Here is a 20,512-nt window from a genome sequence, read left to right as displayed (position 1 = left end):
GAATCAAGGCAGAATTTCACGTGACAGGACCCACTCTTAAGCTAAAGACTAATTCTTTTTTATTATTGATCCCCAAACTAATTCGTTAATTTGAATTAAATAATATTTCAAATTGGCTGTAAAATACATAAATATAGATATTAAACTTTTATAATTAAGAATTAAAACATGAAGAAAACAAAAACCGTCTACTATCTTGTTTCTAATATATTATTTCCATTAGAACTAGTAACGAAGACCTCGCCATTTAATAATAATAGAAACCGAATTTATAAAGTTTGTTGGGTTAATTTGAGAAAATATAAAATTCAAAGGGGTGATAGACAGACTCTGGGACCACAACAGGAGTTTCGACAGTAAACAATACAAACCCATTTCATGCAATCCCCAATAACAACAATGTGAAAAATAAGGTAATATAATCCAATTATATTTGAATATTTATCTTCAATTTAAAAGATATTGTAAGAATAAGAATCATAATAAAAATTAAATAAAAAAGCCAAGCGCGGGTGATCTCCATCGAGCTAGTTAACGAATTATTTCAAATGACATAATGACTTGTTTTGAGCCCGTAAACTAATTCTTTTAAATAAATACAAGTCTAACAGGGAGAGGAGAGGTATGTGTATCATGCTACATGATCTTTTTCTTAAGCAGTTAATGAATTCGGAGAGATCCCTGTATTTTCTTCCCTTAAAATCCCCATAAAAAAAATTTAATCAAATCCTTTTACTTATTTCTCCATATTATTAATCTTTTCATTATAAAGGTGTTATTTATCTTCGTAATATATTTTGAAATATATTAAATGAAAAAAAAAAAAGCAATAACGATAACAAAGTAAATGGGCTTAATTTGTGTAGGATAGTCGAAGATGAGAATAAAAAACTTGGTAGCTTTATAAACTTATTACAAACGAGAAAGAATACAAATCATTAATGAATCCCTCCATCATCTGATGCAATGCTCTCGTTTACATGGAGAAAGGGTGCCACTGATCCACCAAGCTTACACATATGTGCTTCTCAAGGAAACTTGATATGCAGTTTACCAGCAACTTCCTTGTCAAAGCAGTCAGTGTCGCACTTCATTTCACAGAAGGTCTGGCCTTGGCCATCAGCTTTGCATTGCTGCTCGCAGGTATTGAAGCAGGAACTGAACTGATCCGCGGCAGCTTTAGGAAGCTCAACTGCAGCAACAAGGACAAGGCACAAGACCAACAGTGCAGCAACTTTGTATGCCATTTTCCAAGATCTTCTTAATTTGCACTGCTGATGTTTTTGTTATTCACTCCCTTGATGTGAAAAGAGGGAACGCAATCAGTTTTAATTTATAGAGGCTTCAAGTGGATACAGCGAGTGGTGAACCTCTGAAGACGGAGACGTCCGCCGATTTTTGTGTGATGATCTCTATTTTTGGAGGTGGATCTGTGGATCTTGATGTTTGGCGAAAACTAACTCCTCTTCTCAAGGACTAAACCAATGACTCTTGTTAAAACCTCAATTCTAAATATAGTGGAGTTGTTTTTATGAATGACAAAAAAATACGAGTTATATGTTTTTGTGGAAATAAAAATATATATAAATAAGATTTACAAATATTATATAAATTCAATCGGTAATTATTTTTTATAAATTTTTTTCAAAATCCAAGACTGCCATTAAGAAGAAACTGAAGAATTAGAGAAGAAAAAATATATCATAAAGCAACATTTTCTAATTTGTCTCCTGTGTATAATTTATTCGTTGAGTTTATGGCACTTTTTTTATATGAATAATTTAAATTAAAAAAAATAACTGTAGTTCTCATTATCTCAAGGTATATTACAATATCAAAAATTTCAATTCAAAAGATAATTTTTTTTCATATTGTTTTAGAAAAGAAATAAATGATTATAACATGAAATTTTAATTTTTTATTCAAATATAAAAAAAAATGGTAAATTAATATTCATTATTATTTTAAAAAAATTGGAACGAGTAAATAAAATTTAAAAAAAAAACAAAAAAGGGAGAGAGAACAAGCTAGCACGTGCAAGACCCACAAGAGCGAGCTAGGTACCCAACCTAGGAATATTTTATTATATTGGAACTTTGTGTAAGTGTCTTCCGGGATCGAAACAATAATGTCAAATTATAGGAATAAAATATTTAATTAAGTAAAATTACATCATTTTATTATATTATTTGTAGCTTCAATGTTGTTTTTGTGAGAGGATACTGTTTATTTTGAACAATAAGAACCTCTTAGTTTTAGTTTTTTTTTTTGGTTAATAATTGGAATGGTATACTTTCTTTCTTTTTTTTCTACAAATATATTTTTAAGGCTCACTCTATAAACAAGCTAAATTTGAATTTAATTAAGTTTAGCTCGTCACGGCTAATCAGCGACTTAGTTAATGGGCTTGTGGGCAAAAACTTTCATCACATGAGGTTTATTAGCCCTAAAATATGAATTTGAGTATTTGTTTTTTAATTGACACTATTGGATAGTTATTTGTTTATTTAGAATTGAAACATATATTATGAAACTTATAATGATGAAAAAAAATCATTTTATAAATATATGATATAACAAATAACTAAAATTTTAAGTTTAGCTTGTTTTTAAGTTTATTACAGAGTTTAAAATAATTGAGTTTAAAATGAGTTTAAACCATACACTAATCAAATATTTTTTTTAAAATAATAAGCTTGAACATTAAAAAACACAAGCGAAACTTGAAATTGTTAAAATTAAGGTAGTTTTTTTTTTGTGCGGCTAGATCATTTTTTAAAATTAGTTTTTGCTTTAAATTATTTTTTTAATGTGTTTTTTGATCATTTTATGTGATAATATTAAAAATAAAAAAATAAAAATTATTTTAGTATATTTTTAAATAAAAAACGGTTTAAAAATAATTTCTACTGTAATACCAAAAATACTGTAAATAAATTGAAGTTAAGCGTATCAGAACCAGGTTCATTTGTATCACTATAAAATTTTCTTCCAATGGCTAAAATAATTGTTCCTTTGCCTTTTCAAACACACCTTTCACCGGAAAAGAAAGGCCCAAGGCCCACTATCTTAAAGGGCACTAAACCTAAACAAACACAAGGGCCCAGCCTAAGCAAATACAGTATAAAAAAAAATTAAACTCAGCAACAGCCACGCCTAGAAAGCCCACCACTGCTAGAACATGTGACATGACCAAACTACCCTGCGTCCTCTAAGTCCGCATTCGGCTTTAGCCTTCTTGCTGAACAAGCAGCCCCTTGGCCTTGATAAAAATATATCCCTCGCTTCCTTCCCGAAACAAATCAAACCCAGATCAAGAAAGAAAAAAAAAAAATGGAGTGCGTATTTGGACTAGTAGGTGACGGTTTTGTGATCGTAGCATCAGACACATCTGCCGTTAACAGCATCCTGGTTCATAAAACTAACGAAGACAAGATTATGAAACTCGACTCTCACAAGCTCGTTGCTGCTAGCGGCGAGTCAGGCGACCGGTTTGTTACTTGCCCATTACAAAATATTAGCTTGTTAATAAATGATTGTTCTTTTTTTTGGCTAATTTTTTTTCTGGGTTTTGTTTTTTCAGAGTTCAATTCACGGAGTATATACAGAAGAACGTGGCTTTGTATCAGTTTCGTAATGGGATTCCTTTGACCACTGCAGCTGCTGCTAACTTTACTCGTGGAGAGCTCGCTACTGCTTTGAGAAAGGTAATTATTTTTTAATTTGATTTCAGATTTGGGGTTTTAGGGTTTTTTAAAAAAAATTATGTTCAGTGAATGGGTTTGAGTGGGTTTTAACATTCGATGCTGGTTACCAATCAGACCTAAGTGAATTTGATTACCTAATTTTGGTAATGTAGATTTTTCTTTGATTTGTTTGATTAATGGCTGCTTTGGTGTTAGTGGAGATTACATTCCCACGATGGTTTTCTGGGATGATTTTTTTTTTACCCTCTATTGCATGTTCACTCATTCTAAGACTTCGGATTTGAGCAATAAGAGTGTGAACTATCACCTTTATCGTTTAAATTACTGTTATAAATCAGAGTATCAGGAAATTTGACCACTTGATCTATAATGATCGAGAAGGAATGATATCGAAAAACCTATGAGATTGAGAGGTAGGGGCTGTTTTGCTAGGCGGGGGTAGGCTGGTGGGGTCATTTAGAGCATAGAGATACGGGTCTAGGGTAATTAAAGGGGGAAAAAAAGGAAATGATCTGTGGAGGGATAGGGTTTTAGACATGAAAGTTCGATAATCCGTCAACATTGGAGAGCAAAGAATGCTCTTGAAGAACAAAAAAGTGGAGAGAGAGAAGGATAAGAAAGTATGTGCTGCGTTATGATCCTTTCCTCCTTATTTGGGGCGTTCAGATGGGAGTAAAAATATGATCTGAAAATCTCTGCCCCCTTTGATAGTAATAGTAATAATAAAAAACAAAAAAGAACAAATCACATCCTTATACAGAAGAGCTTCCTTAAGGCACCTGGGTTCCACAAGTCATTCATGTGCTTGTAAGCAACTAAGATTACAAGCTATTAAATGCTGAGGTGTTAGTTCCTCCCCCCACCCCCAAACAAACAGAAAAAAACGTAGAAACACTTGGGTATTAGTTAACTAACAAAAATCTTAATCACCACATCTGTAAACTAAAGCATAGTTTATGAATGACTATTTGGATTAGGGAACTCCATTAAGCTAAAACTTATTTTTTGTGTGCCCTTGGTATCGAAAAGAAGGTATTTCATGCAGTTATGTGCGACTGTTGCACCAATGAATGCTGAAATTTGTGATCAGTGAGATAGCTGTCTAGTGTGCAAGAGTGAGTTTTCTGGTTGTATTTTTTAGAATTAAGAATTTAGTTCATAATTTTTGTGGGTTTTTTAAGTTGTCTCCTGTTGAAAAATCTCCCTTGCCTCCATAAAAGGGATTATCCTTCATGGTACCAGTTTTTAATTTCCCATTGTCAAAGGACATGCCAATAAAGTTTAGTTTATGGTGGCCTCTGGTTTGATACTTAAGAAATGAATTCTTCCTGAGCAATGAGCCAACCAGATAAAATATATACAGGGGAACTTGTTCATTTATGGCCCGTGTTAGTTTTATAATGCACATTCATGATTGTAAATTTCCATAATTTTCTATAATTTATCTTAGTGGATTTCTGGAGAGCTTTTCAACTGAACATAGGTTTCAAGTATTTCATAATTCAATCCGGGTTGAAGTAGAATTGTTTTGTGCATTTCATTGTTGTTACGTTTTGAAATCTTGTAAATAGACACTCTTGGTAGAGAGCACATGCTGTGTTTTGGTTTCCATGATTTGTGGTCATGCAAGGTACTTACCTGGGTTCTTATAACCAAATGCTCTCTTTGGTCACGCAAGATTGATTCTAATTTTTGGTCTTTCAGAACCCTTACATGGTAAACATCCTGCTGGCTGGCTATGACAAAGAGACAGGTCCCTCTCTATACTACATTGACTACATCGCTACCCTTCACAAGGTTGACAGGGGAGCATTTGGTTATGGGTCTTATTTTTGTCTCTCCATGATGGACAGACACTACCACAGTGGCATGTCAGTGGAAGAAGCAGTTGAATTGGTCGATAAATGTATAACGGAGATTCAATCCAGGTTGGTTGTGGCACCGCCAAACTTTGTGATCAAGATTGTTGATAGGGATGGAGCAAGGGAGTATGCCTGGCGTGAATCTGTCAAGGACACCCCAACAGCCCAACCTGAGGCTTTGGGAGTTTAACTTTCAGTTATTTTTTCCTTTTTCTTTTTGATGTTTAAAAGGGCCGACAGTGAATGTTTTGTGACTTTCATCTGATTGCGTAAAACTTGTTCCAAATGCTATTCCGGTACTTTATTTATGGGGTTGTATGTGCTGACGATCCAGAGTTGTAATTTGGAGTGTCATGGACTTCTGAAGAACCAGGTCTTCTCAAGTCCCTCTTGGCTAGAAAAGCTCTTTGGAACGTAGCGCGCCATTATACTAGATTTTTATCTGCCTATATACCTGAATTTATTTACTTATTTCTTCAAATGACGCACATGCAATTTCTTTTCATGGTTATGCAAATTGCCAAGAGCATTGTTATTAAAATGACACCTCTGTCTTTTCTAAAAATTATATTAAGCCTTGGTTTTGGGGTACTTTGATTTTTTTATATAGAAGATTATATGGGTGTTTTTTCTATAATTTTTAAACAATAAAATGATTTAATTACATTTTATTTCATAAAAATTTAAAATGGTTATCAAAACTGACCAATAAAAATTTTGAAACTTATTTTATACTTTTTATTTATTTTAGAACAATAAAAAGTTAACTTTGCCTGATCATAGGTTCATGGGTTTTTTTATCTTTTTAAATATATTTTATGGTAAATCTAAGGATATATGGATGGTGAATTGTTTTTTTTCTCTTGAAATATTTATTTTTTAATTAATAAAGTTGTTGATGCGTGTTTATCATGCGTTAGCACATGGAAGGTACCATATTTTTTGAGCAGTGTGTATGAAGTCTCCTGATCAAACCAGCTCTTTCACTGTATCATTGAAAGTGTTGACATGTTCTTTTCCACTGGGTATCACGCTTGTTATCGTCGTCGATGTGGCGGTTTGTTGTTGATTGGCCTCTCTTTCTTGTTTTTTTTTCTCTCTTCTCCCCAATAAATACAGGTTTATACTCTTTTTGTTTGCTATTTCAATATCATTTTTTTATTTTAGTCTTTCAATTTTAATATGATGTATTTTTTTATTTCAATTTGTTCCTTATTGATTTGATTTTTAATTTTTTTTTGGTTATTTTGTTAAAGTGTTTTTTATTTTCAATTTAGTTTTGAATTCTAATTTGACATATATAATATTTTTCAATATGGGTTTTTTTTATTTTTATTTTTTTCCTTGACTCTTTTGCTAATGATATAGTAGTTTTTAATTTTATCCTTCAATCCATATTTGTTGAGTTTATTTTTTTAATTTGGTTATTATACTTTTGATTTTTTTTATTTTCTGATTTTTTTTATTTTCAATTTAATCCTCCAATCAACAATTGTTTTCGCCCTCTAATTTGTTTTTTGTTTTGATTTTCATCCTTATTTTTTTAATTGTTATTTTTTATTTTAAATTCTTTTGTATAATTATTTTTTTCTTTTAATTTTATCTTTAATGTATAATTTATCTAAGTCAACCCTTTTTTATATATAAATATGTATTTTTTTAATTAAAAAAAAAGCCGGTGAAGACATAGTTTAATTAGTCGATTGACACTATGATCGAGTTATTAGATTTTTTTTTTCTTAAATAAACTTATAGCGCCTGGACATGTTAGAAAAAAGAATTAGCACGGAGATGCAGGTAGCGGGAACCTGTGTACTACCTTTCCAAAACGTAAAATTATAATTATAATGGTTATTAAAACATTATTTGCGGACGTTGTAATTACCAATCAGTTTTTCTTTTTTCTTAAACTGCTTTGGTCATAGGCTTTTTTTTGTTTGTTTGTTTTTTGGACTTTCGAGGTTTTTTTTTCTATTACCCCGAAAAAAATGAATCAACAATGATTTGGATGGCATGCCATATCCATTCCAAAAATTAAAAATTTATCACAAAATTAATTAATTTTTGTTAGCTCTGCCAATTGTACATCATCAAAGCAATTTAGAGGATTAGTAAAAATTGGACTAGGACAAATAATGTTCTTGAAATAGACGTTATAGAGCCCCACTAGGAATGCTCCCCCTCCTTTCCTTGGAAGCGAAATTGAGTGTCGTAGCAGTCTCTTGTTCACAAAATTTGTATTGTGCAACAATAAATGTCACGACGCTTGAATGATTACAAGAGTTGTAGTCTATCCATTCACTGCAACACAGTGAGATCTTCTAACCAATGAGCTTCTCAGACTTCCATATAGTTAGCAACCCATGCGCTCACGTAGGCTCGACTAAATTTTCTCGTACTTGATATTCCCAGTGACCTCCATTTTTGAAAAAAAGGATAAAGTGCCTATATAAACAACTTCTTGATCACCAGACCAGACTGAATAATTAAAGAGTGAAATATACACCATGGAACACACTTCCATTTCCACTAGTCCTCTGCAAGCCAACGCCCATGTTCTACTGTTGCCATTACCTCTTCAAGGACACGTTGCACCATTTATGAAACTAGGACACCAGCTTGTTAGGCATGGAAGCAAGGTCACATTCTTAACTACAGAGTCCATACGTTCGCAAATAGAGAAGGTTGACGAGGAGGAGGAACATATGAGGATTATTTCTGTTCCTGATGGATTAGCGCTAGAAGATGACCACAAAGATGATAATCGACTAGTCCAGAGCTTCTTACACGTCATTCCTGGTCACTTGGAGAACTTGATTAGGAAGACCAATGAAGATGAGCTGATTGGCATTGGCCAGATTACTTGTCTCATAGTTGACGTGGTTCTAAGTCGGGATCCTATAGAGATTGCAGAGAAGATGGGGCTAAAACATGCCATCTTTTTCCCTTCAGCACCAGGAGTACTGGCACTGATACTTCACATTCCAAAGCTTATTGAGGCTGGCATTATAGATGCTGATGACGGTAAGTCTATGAACCACAAATGATGTAAATGACTTGTTGGGACTTAGATGGAGAACAAGTAAAGAAGAGTTAGAGCTAGAATATTTCATATAACAATTCTAATTGAAAAACTAAAAATTTGTAGGTACTGTGGAGAAGAATGAGAAGATACAGCTATCACCAAATTTACCAGCCATGGATAGTGCTGATTTTATTTGGAAGAGACCAGGAAACAAGTCCAACTTCAACCAAAAGGATGTGTTTCAGTACCTACTTCTTGTTAATCAAATTCTGAAGGTTCCCAACTGGGTTCTATGTAACTGGTTCCACGAGCTTGACCCTTCAGCAAATGCCTTGCTTCCGAACATAATCTCTGTTGGTCCATTGCCTGCCCATGATGGGAAATCTACTGGAAACTTTCGGTCAGGGGACTTGACTTGCTTACCTTGGCTTGACAGACAGTCTCCTGGATCGGTCATTTATATCGCCTTTGGTAGCACATCAAAGTTCAGTCAACAGCAATTTCATGAGCTAGCATTTGGCCTTGAACTCATCGGTAAACCATTTCTATGGGCTGTTCGTTCAGACTTCATCGATGGGATTTCTATTGAATATCCCGATGGTTTCCAAGATAGAGTAAAAAATCTTGGAAAGATAGTCAACTGGGCACCGCAAGAAAAGGTGTTGGCTCACCCTTCCATTGCCTGTTACATGACTCATTGTGGTTGGAACTCAACTATGGAGAGCATAAACATGGGGATTCCCATGCTATGTTGGCCGTACTTTGGAGATCAGTTTTGGAACAAGAGTTGTGTATGTTATGGTTGGAAGGTTGGCTTGGAAATAAACCCTGACGAGAATAGGATGGTCACGAGGCATGAAATCAAGAGGAAGGTGGACGAATTGCTGTCTGATGAAGGCATAAAAGCAAATGCTCTCAAGTTGAAGGAACTGGCTCAAAACAATGCCTATGAAGGGGGATCTTCAAAAAATTTCAGAGACTTTGTTGCACAACTGATGCTTTAAAGGACAATATCTTTCACTATTGTATTGGGCTTGTTAATCTTTGAATTTGATAAATAAAATAACGCTGCTATTATTATGGAAAAAGCGATGGAAAATTTCTCTATTATTGGCCATTTTGAAAGGAAAAGGAATTAAAACCCGACAGTTCTCTCCTCTCCCCACTTATTTTGCTTCCAGGCCAAAATCGATATCTCTCTCTCTCTCCAAATTCTCTATCGGAGCTTCAAAGATGGAATCTTTCCCTCTTTATGACGGATAAAAACCTTATTCCTAACCTAATTTCCATGAGCGAACTAATTATTCTTTTCACTACCATTATGAAGTGTACGTTACAAATTGTAGTGCAAACTCTAATTTGTTTTTTTTCAATCCTCAAATTGAAAAATTATAAAGTTCTATGAGAGCATATATTTATTGGTTGAAAAATGTATTTGATTTTTTGGCTTGGATTTTAGTCCTGCATGTGGTCCTCTTTTGATGTTCTTGTGTTAATTAGAAAACGCATGATGAATCAAGAGTGAAGGAGTCCAGCTCAAATTGTATGATTTAGGATCCCCCTTGACTCGCTGCATGAAATTGGATCGATTGTATTTGCAGAAAGTTTACTTATATATTATATAATTTTGAAAATTTGAAAGAGAAATAGTGGGTTTCATGAGACGTTGCTGTAGGTCTCAAAGAATGCTTTACCTCTTGCCAAAAAGGAAAGAAAAAATAACAATAATAATAACAACGGTTGCCATCTCAAAATTCAAAATTTCCTGTGAACATCCAATTTCCACTGACATACTTTTTACAACAAAAGTTCAAATGCCAATCAAGTGGTAAGCATACGATGATTGCAACAATACAGATTGAAGATTACAATGGAAGTTAGGACTCCAGGTAGAAACCAGCCGTTGCTGTTGTGTTTCTCTGCTGATGAATGCGATGCTGGTGCTAGAGGTGAAACTGGGCTTGCGACTGATCCGTCAACAGATTCTGGTAGCAAACTTGGTGCTAATGGATGAAGATCATCAGGACCTGCAAAATTAAGACGGAAACTTCTTTTATATTTTTGCATATTTCTAACAAAAATTAGAATTGAGATGTTTTTTTTTAACACAAATAATCCATTGATTCTATAAAATGTCAATGAAGAAGAAATGATTAAGCTTGATTACCAGGCATTGAAGCTGTCCGGCCTCGGAGAGGGGGCAGTGCTGGTGACCCTGCAGCACAAAGAATGCAAATAACTAACTGCTGGTGAATTATAGTTGTATTTATTTATAATAGTGGGTAATGAAAACTTGCTGTCAATTTATATCATGAAATCACATACTAAAAATCAAGAATTCAATCCAGCCTCAATGATCAGCACCGAAAGTACTTGCTATTCAGTTGCAGTAATACCTTAAATTTATTCACTTTGCAATTTGTACTAAAGAGTAATTAAAGCACAGTGCAACTTATGTATCAAAAGAATTTAATTTCCCTGGACTTGACCTCAGCATATTATTTTCCTTCTTCCACAGAAATGCTAACTTGCGCCTAATCCGTTAACAGAAATATCTACATGACTGTGTATCTAATTAAGTCTTAAATTTTCCCAAATTTTTCACAAAACAACAAACAAATGTAAGAATAAAAAAAAATAAGAGCAAGATCTAATAGTAGTAACGGATAAATTAACTGAAAGATTCGGATTAATTATCTGAACCTGAGCAGAGCGAGTCCAAAGATACAGGACTTGATAGAGAGCAAGCAGAAGGCAAAGCAATCACTCTGGATTCATCCAATGGGAATCCGAAGATTAGAGGCTCCTTGATTAGGTAACAGAAGCAGTTACCGTCACTGGAATTGAATGCCTTAGAGAAGGCATCGCAGCACCGAGAAGTCGCCGTGTCTGTGACTCTGTTTGGCGGTGCCGAGACGTAGCCGAGGCACGGAGAGAAGGCCACCAGTTCATCGCTGCAGCCAGGTGGTGACGCTGGCGATGGTTCAGCAGCGGCGAGGAGGAGGAGCATGGAGACTAAAACGGCTGGGAAAATGATGATCGTCATGTGAGTCTAGAGAGAGAGAGAGTTTTTGTTCGTTACTAATCAGTTATGGGCGTTTCCGTTATAAAGGAAGTGAGTTTGAAGGCGGGAATGGGGATTTTCGTTTTTTCTTTCCCGGGAGTTTACGGAAATGCCCTTGTAATCAGTGTACTCTTTTCTGAACGGCAGCGTTTTTTTTATCTAGTGGAGGGACCATCAATTTCTCTGTATTTGTATTTTACAAAAAAAAAAAAAAAAAAAAAACCCTAAATCCTTAGCAGTTCACTCAATGGTCAATATTTTGAGGAAGAGGAGAGGCCTGATGCAAAGTTTGTGGTGTTAGCATCTGATGGTTTATGGGATTTACATGAACAGGTTCAGTTTCACCTATTTTCCCTTTAATTTAATAAATAAAAGGTTGAGAAAGAAAATTAAAAAAAAAATGCCAATTAGTTTTTTTAACTTTTATTTTTTATGGGTATATTAGTATAGGTATCTTTTAGTGAATGCTAATTGAAATGGACGGGTGTCAACACATGAAGAAAGTTGTTGAATGATGGGTGGAGTTTTATTTTGAACTAATTTTCTTTTCTTTTTTTATTAAAATAATTTTGTTTTGATAAAAAAAAAACAGATTAATCTGCTAATCTACATGTTGATATAATAAACACGTAACCCGAGTTTTAGATCGGTTATTTTAATTAACAATGGGCTGTAGTTGCTATAGAAGAAGAAAAACTCATTAGAGAATTTTTCTGAATAACTTAATTCTGCCTATCTGACATTTTGTTGAATTGTCATATGGAGCTTGCAAGTTATATCACACTTCTGCTGTTAATCAGTATATGTATGGGGCAGCCAAATCCTGTGCATCTACTTGCAAATGCTTGTTCATTGACTAAACAGTTCCTGAACTTTCTTTAATCTGCCAGGCGATCCTATCTCAAAATCTAGCGTCAGCTTTCTTTGTGTGCAGTGCAGAGGTCTAACAATATGTAGAGAAAGAAACAAAGATACAGAATTTTCACCAGCCTTTTGTGCAACACCAAGCAATGCGTTCAAATTCAATGAGGGAGATCGCAGCAGTGTAATGTAATTGTATTACCAGTCATCGATTTCAAGGGTTAAAAGGATCTGAAGGAAACCATAGAGAGACTGGTATGATTAAAACAATTATCAGAAAAATCCAACGTTGCTGTCAAGATTTTCTAACCAAAAATCTTAGAGAGCGTAAAGCGATGGTGTGCATGTTTTGAACTTTACATGCTTGTTTATTCTGTTTAAGGCTGAGAAGAGAAGATTAAGCTAATAACATACAACCATAAGAAGCGAAGGACGATACTAAGAGTTTGAGCAAAATCGTATCAGTCTTGCCCCTCCCATTTGATGTTCCGTTCTCCCTTGACAGAATCAATTTAGGAAAAACATTTTCTGTTGATGAAAGTGGCTGTGTTGCCACTACTGTAGAGTTGTCTTCTCTAGTTGAGTTCAACTGAACCTGCATCTCACTTGGAGGTGGAGAGACTAGCACATCTGGAATATTTGGTGGAAACAGCATTGGCTTCGGAGCTGGAACTGCAGATGGAGGGGTGAAAGGAAAGGAAAGAATAAGAAACATGGAAGACATATTCAAGAAGAGGAAGTAATTAATCTATTTGTGACCTAATTTAGAAAGGAAAGGATTGAGGTCTAGCATTACCTTGGCAGAGAGTCAAAGGAGGCACAGATATGAAGCAATTTGGCAAAGGCAATATAATTGAGGTGCTCAAGGGAGGAAGGTATGATGCTGCCAGCAAACACAGGCAATTGTATCCAATGCGTATAACTTTGTTAAGCACTTCGCAGCAAGTGCTATTAATGGACAAGGAGCTGCTAGTTTGATTGAAACACAGCCCCAAATCAATACCCTGAATAGAGCAACCTTGGATTTGACATTTGACAGCAGGAGTTAAAATGACAAGCACAAATGCCAAGCCCCAAATAAACCTGAAGGGAACCGGTTCTTGAGAGCTCATGACTGAAAACAAATAACAGGATCTTTGGTGTCCATAAAACTAGCACTGCTACTGCAGGAGTAGTTTGCAAACTGTAAACTGTGCGCATCATTCCATTCTGCCCTCCCAACCTTCTCATTTCTTTAACATGATCATCTTAAACCGTGAATGAGTTCTGATAATCTTAAACAGTTATGTTTCTCGTGATGAAAAACAGAACGCAACAAGTGTGAGTTCAGTTGCCAACCATAAATGTTTTCACAAAGCACCCTACAGCAAACAAGACTCAGCAGCTCCTGTTTCTGTGAAAGATGCTATAACAGTGTCACCCTCTCGTTTTCCCATGCTTAATTAGACCGCTAAAGAGTAATTACTTACTCCAAAACAAACTAAATGGGTAATCCTAGTTCTACATCTGAAAGCATGCCCGTAACAAGGTATCGGTTGGTGAATTAGGACCAGTCACACAGATTGTCAAGGGTCATGGAAATGTGAAGGTACCCATCAGTAGATTTTACTTAACCAACCGAAAGGCTAAATTTTTATGACCTGGGCATGGATAAAAGCATGACTGTGGGATGAATAGAAAGGCTTGAACTTTGATTTATTTTTTCCCATCTGGTTTGAAATTCGAGTCTGTAGTCTTTGTGCAATTGGTAATCGTTTATGATGTAATTTAGCAGGACAAGAAAAATCAGCTGACCATGAGATTTTCTTCGATATTAATATATCCCATTAGTCTGTTTAAATTCACTTTGAAGTGCAAAATCATAAGCGTTGGTGAGCGAAATCATGACCACCTATTTATCACCAACCTTCCGAAAGAAACCGAAATACTCAGATATTTATCTTCGCCAATACATATATTTTATACAAAAATAACAAATTATTAATAAATAATCACCCAAAATGATTTTTAATCAAATAAACAAGCTTCAAAACAATAGCTCACACTCCGAAAAGAATATTTTCAACAAATGTAAAAGACAACATCTAGTAGCACTTGAAGAGTACAAATCCTACTGCAAATAGTAGAAGAGATGGCGAAAGGCTATGAGATGGCGCCGATGCTGATGGTGGAGTTAGAACTGGGCGACTCCCAGTAGTTGATGTCGGTGCCCCAGCATCCCCTGTAGATGATGGTGGCGTCAGGAGAGGTGTCGTATCAGATACTGGCGGGAGAGTGGATGGTGTTGGCTCGGGAACAACAGGAGCTGCTCATAAGGAATAAAACTCTTTTCGTATTAACGCATAAACCATTATGTATTACATATATGCATTGAAAAACAATAGACATATGACTAATAGATTACTGAGTCTAATTACCTTCAGGACTAGCAGATGGAGAAACTCCCGGTGAGAGAGTTGGCCCAAGGGTGACAGGGCCTGCCAATCATCAGAGTATAAGCATACAGTTAACTATCTGGAACCAGAACTAATTAAAAGAAATAAAATAAAATCATCTTAAAGTACTGTTTTTTAAGAACTCTCTGCCTAATTGATGATTGCATAACAATCAGCGTTGTATTTATTCAAGTGCATAATTGTTGTTGGATGGTCATTTAAGAGGATTAAAAGATCACGATGGTTCAAAAATCATACCTGGAGCAGGAATTGGTGAACCTGTGGCTGCAAGAGCAATAAAGTTTTACATTAGTATTTTTACTACTTATATATCAATACTCAGCTTTTGAATGATTAAAAAGAAATCAATACATTAATAGACAGATAAGAAGAAGAAGAAGAAGAATAAGAAGAAGAAGAAGATCCTTGGTGTTTTGATTAATTACCTTTGCATTGAACTGGGACACCAGGCATGTTGCAAGCACGAGGCAGAGAAATGGCTAAAGTTCTGTTGATTGGTATGCTGAAGGGGACACTTCCAGTTACAATAAGACAGAAACAGTCCATCCCATTACTTGTGAGGTTCTTAAGTGCACCGCAGCAACCTGCTGTTGGTGAAGTACCATTGGCAGCAGTACTATTTGTAAGAAAATTCATGCATGGTGTGAAGGTAGCAAGCACCGAAGCCGTGCATGCAGTATTGATCTGGCCATAAACAGGCAAAATCATGACTGCCAGAGCTACAGCCAGAAACGGAATCGTGCGCGAAAAGGGCACAAAACGCTCCATGCCGGTGTGCTCTTGCAGCTAGGAGTACTCGGAGGAGAAAAGTAAAGGGAATTATGGTGTTGAGAACCAACGGGAAGTAGATGATTGGATTTTAGAGTTTGGAAATCTCTGTGTTGGAGAAAAAGAATGATGAGGGAAAGGAATTTATAGAAGGTGAAGGAAATTGAGGGAATGACACAACGACAACGTATTTGAAGTTGGTTTTGAAGCTCAACTACCTTAACTAACTTTGTTCGAGGAAGGATTTTGATTTTGACACCTGTTGAGTCGTGTTTTGACTTGGGCATTTGATGGGCCTACCCCAATTTAGTGTCAAGCTATAAGTGGCTATTTTGCAACTCAGAAGCTTTGATTTCAACCAGTAAGAAGGTTACAACTTCAGGACAAGTTTGCTTTGACCCCTGCAATCCATTTTTTCTAAATTATTGTCGACCTACCATTAGCCATTTTCTCAAATCAGAAGTTATGATCTCAGCCAATAAGAATCATCTGAAGCTTACCAATTTGTTAACAAGTTTAACTACTTCAATCCAAGTTTTCTCAGCCACTTAAAATTGTTTGTTTGGTAAAGGAAGGATTAGGGGTGTTAAAAAAAATCAAGTTATATGTGATATTTACATTATTTAACCCAACCCAGCACGTCAAATTCAATTAATATGAATTATTATAAATAATAATGGATAAAAAAACAAATGAATAAATGTTATAGGTAGGATGGAGGTCGGTATTTTAAAAAATTGATTAACCCCACACACCGCTGGGAAGGATTCTTTAGAAATCCTGACTTTATTTGGGCCGAGAGCTGTGAAACAGTCCGGATAGTACTAATATTTGATACTCATGGGCGTAAATGGGTTGGGTTTATGTATGCAGTCAGTCGCCCTTCTGACAAACTCAAGCCTTGGCCCTTTTATAAATACAAGTGCTTAAATTTTGGACTTTAATCAATTAAATCCGAAGCTCATTTAAATCATGGGTTTTGTTTTTCAATAAAAATATGATTTTGCTCGTTTTTAGAAAATCAACCATCAATCTCACTTTCTTGGGCATGCATGTCTGTAGTTTTTAAACCTGTTACAGTTTAAAATTTAAGTTCTGAGTTTTGAATTAGTCAATTTTTATTTTAAAAAAAATTCAAAACAGAGTCGTTTTAGTAAAAAAAAAAAAACAAAAGTCAACAGGTTGCAACCAGGTTTTGCCGGGTCAACCCGCCGAATTAACCGAGTCATACCGAGTCATGGTTTTTTTTATTTTTTCATCAATCCGATCCAGTTTTAGCCTCAGATTTACAGGATTCTGGATTGATCCGCCGGGTAAAACCGGATTTCAAAACTATGACATGCAGAGACCTATATCCTTACTTCACCCATGATTAGTATTTGTCAAGAAATTATTACATGGAACTGGAACTGGTTCACGCCTACTAAACGTGTTCTCATTGGTCACTAAAATGTTTTTTTTTTTTGTTGGATTTAATATCTTGATGTTAGAAATAAAAAATATACATTTTAATATATTTTTAATTAAAAAATATTTTTATAACATTTCCTACACCAAGATCGAGTGCTTCCTTATCCATTCAGTAGACGAAGTTTATGGACATGTCATTTGCAATCCTCGTGAATCAAGATATATCACTGAGATCACAACTTCTACATGATAATAGGCGTCCAATTACAGCTCCAAGTCCCAACTAGTTATGATATCGCATGTATTGTATAAGCCATGTTGGTTTGGGCCGGGCTTGTGATCGTGCCTATTTAAAAGGGTGTATAAGAGTGTGATAAAAATTACGGTTCAAAGTATTATTTTACTGAAAATATATTAAAATATATATTTTTTATTTTAAAAAAATTATTTTTGACATGAAGACATCAAAATAATATAAAAAATAATTTTAAGCAAAATAAAATTTAAATTTTTAAAAAACATGATTTCAACTACTTTCTTAAACACTATCTTAGAGGGTGTTGTGAGTGTGATAGCTAGTGGTTATTTTTTAAAGTGTTTTGTTTGGAAATAAATTAAAATAATATATTTTTTTATTTTTTTAAATTTATTTTTGATATTAGCATATGAAAATGATCTAAAAACACTTAAAATTATTAATTTAAACCAAAAAAATAAAAAATAAAATATTTTTTTCAAAAAAAATTTTAAAATATAAATAAAAACAAACATGTTGTTAATCTTGAACATCCCGTGAAAGCAGAAAACAGTGTATCTATTATAGAAAGAACAAATCCAAAATAAGATTGCTTTTGAAAGTTAGGTTATCAGATTTTCTTCTGTCCATTAGGGTTTGCAAGGCCACTTTTTATGTCACCGCAAACACATTCATGTCAACGAGCACCTTGCAATTGCAATTAGCACAATGATAGCATATATGATCTAGCTAGGCATGGCGATCTTTCTACAACAAAGTCCTAAATCCTTACATCTATAAACGACACGTTGGTTAGTACTCTAATAATAATTGTAAACATGACCTCATAGACGCTGTTTTAGTTCACCAAATTATCTCAGGCTGAAGAGTTCACTGGCCACGTCTATAAATTTCCACTGCTCACACTTGCTAGAATCAGCCTTGCTATAGAACACATATCACATGGCTTCAAGAGGAATCAACATGGGTCTAGTCATGGTCCTTATCGTGGCCATGCTTTCAGCTAAAGCCATGGCACAATCAGGTTGCACCAATGTTCTAATTAGCATGGCTCCATGCCTAAGCTATGTCACTGGAAGCTCCTCGACTCCATCTTCTTCGTGCTGCTCGCAATTGGCTAGTGTTGTTCTATCACAGCCACAATGCCTCTGCGCCGCACTAAATGGCGGTGGTGCTTCATTAGGTCTTAACATCAATGAGACGCTTGCATTAGCACTTCCTGCTGCCTGTAAAGTACAAACCCCGCCTGTTAGCAAGTGCAATGGTAAGTTTAAAAACAATTTTCTTCCGGAGATCTAGCTAGTGCATGCATTATTATAGAATATGGGCTGTATAATTTAATTTTTATGCTTTGGCAGATATTAATGGACCTGTAATGTCTCCAGCCGATTCTCCTGATGGTTTGCCAGGTAATTCTTCAAGTACTCCATCTTGTCGATGGAAATTGTTTGTCGATTGTCAAAACTTAGACGAGCCCCTCATTCTGATCCACTAATAAAAATAGTGATCTGTGTAATTATGTTAATCAGATTAATCAGATGAATGACTGAATGTCCACAATGATGTTCTAATTGATTCTTAACGTCCAAGTCCTTCTTTTAATCCCTAAATATTTAATTATATACAGAAATATGAACTCAAAATTGTGCAAAAGCTAGGTTTATTAACCAACTAAACTTAATGATGAACAAAGCTTGAACAATATTTTGAGCTTATATAATGTTAAGCTTGAATCTGGCTCGAGCTCAATTAAATCAGAATGAACCAAATTTGATGGTCAGAAACGGCACCAACTCAGTTACATCCTTAGAAAGCACAGAGGTACTTCCAAAAACATCAGGATCTTAGGCTAGGGAAGCGTTCTGAGTTACCTGTACTTTGCCAAAATTCTTAATCTTAATTTCAAGAATGAATGAATGCAGGAGGATCTAAAACAGTTCCAGCAACTGGAGGGAGCCCTGGAAATGGCCTCATCATAAACAAGACCCTTCAGCTCGTTCTCTTTGTTGTGTTCATGGCATCATCTGCATCAACTTTAAGCAGCTACTGAGTTGTAGTTGGGGTGGCTAGCTATGAGCTTCCCGTGCTATATGGGATCTTATTGTCTTTTATGCTTGTTTGACGTATTTACCTACGAAAGTTTGTAATGCTTGCTTTACTATGTATGTGTGTTGAGTATTTACGTTGTTTAATAATAAGTGTGGTGTGATGAATAAACCTTTCTTGCTTGCTTTTATCTTGAAGAATATCATGAATATCGGATCTAGTTCTCAATATTGCTATATATAGAAAGCAATGCTTCAAAAATAAAAAAAAATAAAAAGGGACCTCTTAATTCGAAATTTTCAAGTTCATTACTTATATTATTATTTTAATCTGAAATTTCACTTTATTATTGTTGTATATAGAAAGTAAGGTATTATTTTTTAAAATATTTTTCATTTAAAAATGTATTAAAATATTTTAAAAAAAAATTATTTTTAATATCAACATATCAAAACGATCCAAAAAACAAAAAATATTAATTTAAAACAAAAAAAATTAAAATTCTTGAGAAGCATAGTTGGATCGATAAGAGATTTTTTTTCCAAGGAAAAACAATAAGTATATCAATCAATTTTTATTTTTATCTGAGTAAATTTAGTATTTATTCATTTATATTTTGTATTTATACGAAGTTAATACTTTTAAACTTTTTTCTATTTGATTGTCTTAATTACATGTTTAAAACCTGATGAATAAAATACATTTATTTCAATAATACCTCAATGTAGCCATGGTTTAAATTCTCTTGATAAGGTTATTCTGGAATCAATTTCCTTGATTGATATTTTTAAGAGGCGATTAAATTGGAATTTAAATTCTCTTGATATTTTTAATTAAAACATAGAGAACAAAATCATTTTAATTTGAACGGTAGACATTTTCAGTAACTAGAGTTTCGACTTTTAAGCCCAACATCATTAATTGTAAGAAAACATGCAAGCCCAAATCCATTCCATAGGCCCAAAGCCGAATGATAGAAAGAGCTGCTAAGTTAACCTTCAGGTTAATTGAATGTTTGAAAATGCGGTGGAAATTATGTTTTTAAATATTTTAAAAT

General features: G+C 34.5%; 5 protein-coding genes across 5 annotated transcripts; 3 read left to right on the top strand and 2 right to left on the bottom strand.

The window, feature by feature from the left end:
* The first annotated feature begins 3,248 nt into the window (after positions 1 to 3,248).
* LOC133696071 (proteasome subunit beta type-2-A) lies at positions 3,249 to 5,938 on the top strand. The gene is made up of 3 exons (XM_062118104.1): positions 3,249 to 3,491; positions 3,584 to 3,707; positions 5,412 to 5,938. The coding sequence occupies exons 1-3, from the start codon at positions 3,334 to 3,336 to the stop codon at positions 5,757 to 5,759; spliced, it is 630 nt and encodes a 209-aa protein (XP_061974088.1). The 5' UTR covers positions 3,249 to 3,333; the 3' UTR covers positions 5,760 to 5,938.
* A 2,138-nt stretch (positions 5,939 to 8,076) lies between these two features.
* LOC133696782 (UDP-glycosyltransferase 83A1-like) lies at positions 8,077 to 9,598 on the top strand. Its single transcript, XM_062119057.1, has 2 exons — positions 8,077 to 8,593; positions 8,718 to 9,598. The coding sequence occupies exons 1-2, from the start codon at positions 8,077 to 8,079 to the stop codon at positions 9,596 to 9,598; spliced, it is 1,398 nt and encodes a 465-aa protein (XP_061975041.1).
* Positions 9,599 to 11,283: 1,685 nt separating this feature from the next.
* On the bottom strand, positions 11,284 to 11,640 carry LOC133696779 (non-specific lipid transfer protein GPI-anchored 25). The gene has a single exon (XM_062119054.1). It carries the CDS (start codon positions 11,638 to 11,640, stop codon positions 11,284 to 11,286), a length of 357 nt encoding a protein of 118 aa, XP_061975038.1.
* Positions 11,641 to 14,431: 2,791 nt separating this feature from the next.
* On the bottom strand, positions 14,432 to 15,877 carry LOC133695832 (non-specific lipid transfer protein GPI-anchored 20-like). The gene is made up of 4 exons (XM_062117790.1): positions 15,401 to 15,877; positions 15,213 to 15,239; positions 14,937 to 14,996; positions 14,432 to 14,824 (listed from the first exon to the last, which is right to left on the bottom strand). Exons 1-4 carry the CDS (start codon positions 15,741 to 15,743, stop codon positions 14,604 to 14,606), a joined length of 651 nt encoding a protein of 216 aa, XP_061973774.1. The 5' UTR covers positions 15,744 to 15,877; the 3' UTR covers positions 14,432 to 14,603.
* A 2,466-nt stretch (positions 15,878 to 18,343) lies between these two features.
* LOC133696774 (non-specific lipid transfer protein GPI-anchored 5-like) lies at positions 18,344 to 19,459 on the top strand. The gene is made up of 4 exons (XM_062119050.1): positions 18,344 to 18,673; positions 18,768 to 18,855; positions 19,208 to 19,230; positions 19,332 to 19,459. The coding sequence occupies exons 1-4, from the start codon at positions 18,352 to 18,354 to the stop codon at positions 19,457 to 19,459; spliced, it is 561 nt and encodes a 186-aa protein (XP_061975034.1). The 5' UTR covers positions 18,344 to 18,351.
* The last annotated feature ends 1,053 nt before the right edge of the window (positions 19,460 to 20,512 follow it).

This window comes from Populus nigra, chromosome 6 (assembly GCF_951802175.1).
Source record: "Populus nigra chromosome 6, ddPopNigr1.1, whole genome shotgun sequence".
Classification (NCBI taxonomy): domain Eukaryota; kingdom Viridiplantae; phylum Streptophyta; class Magnoliopsida; order Malpighiales; family Salicaceae; genus Populus; species Populus nigra.
The sequence above is the reverse complement of the archived record's forward strand: the minus strand, read 5'-3'. Positions and strand labels throughout refer to the sequence as shown.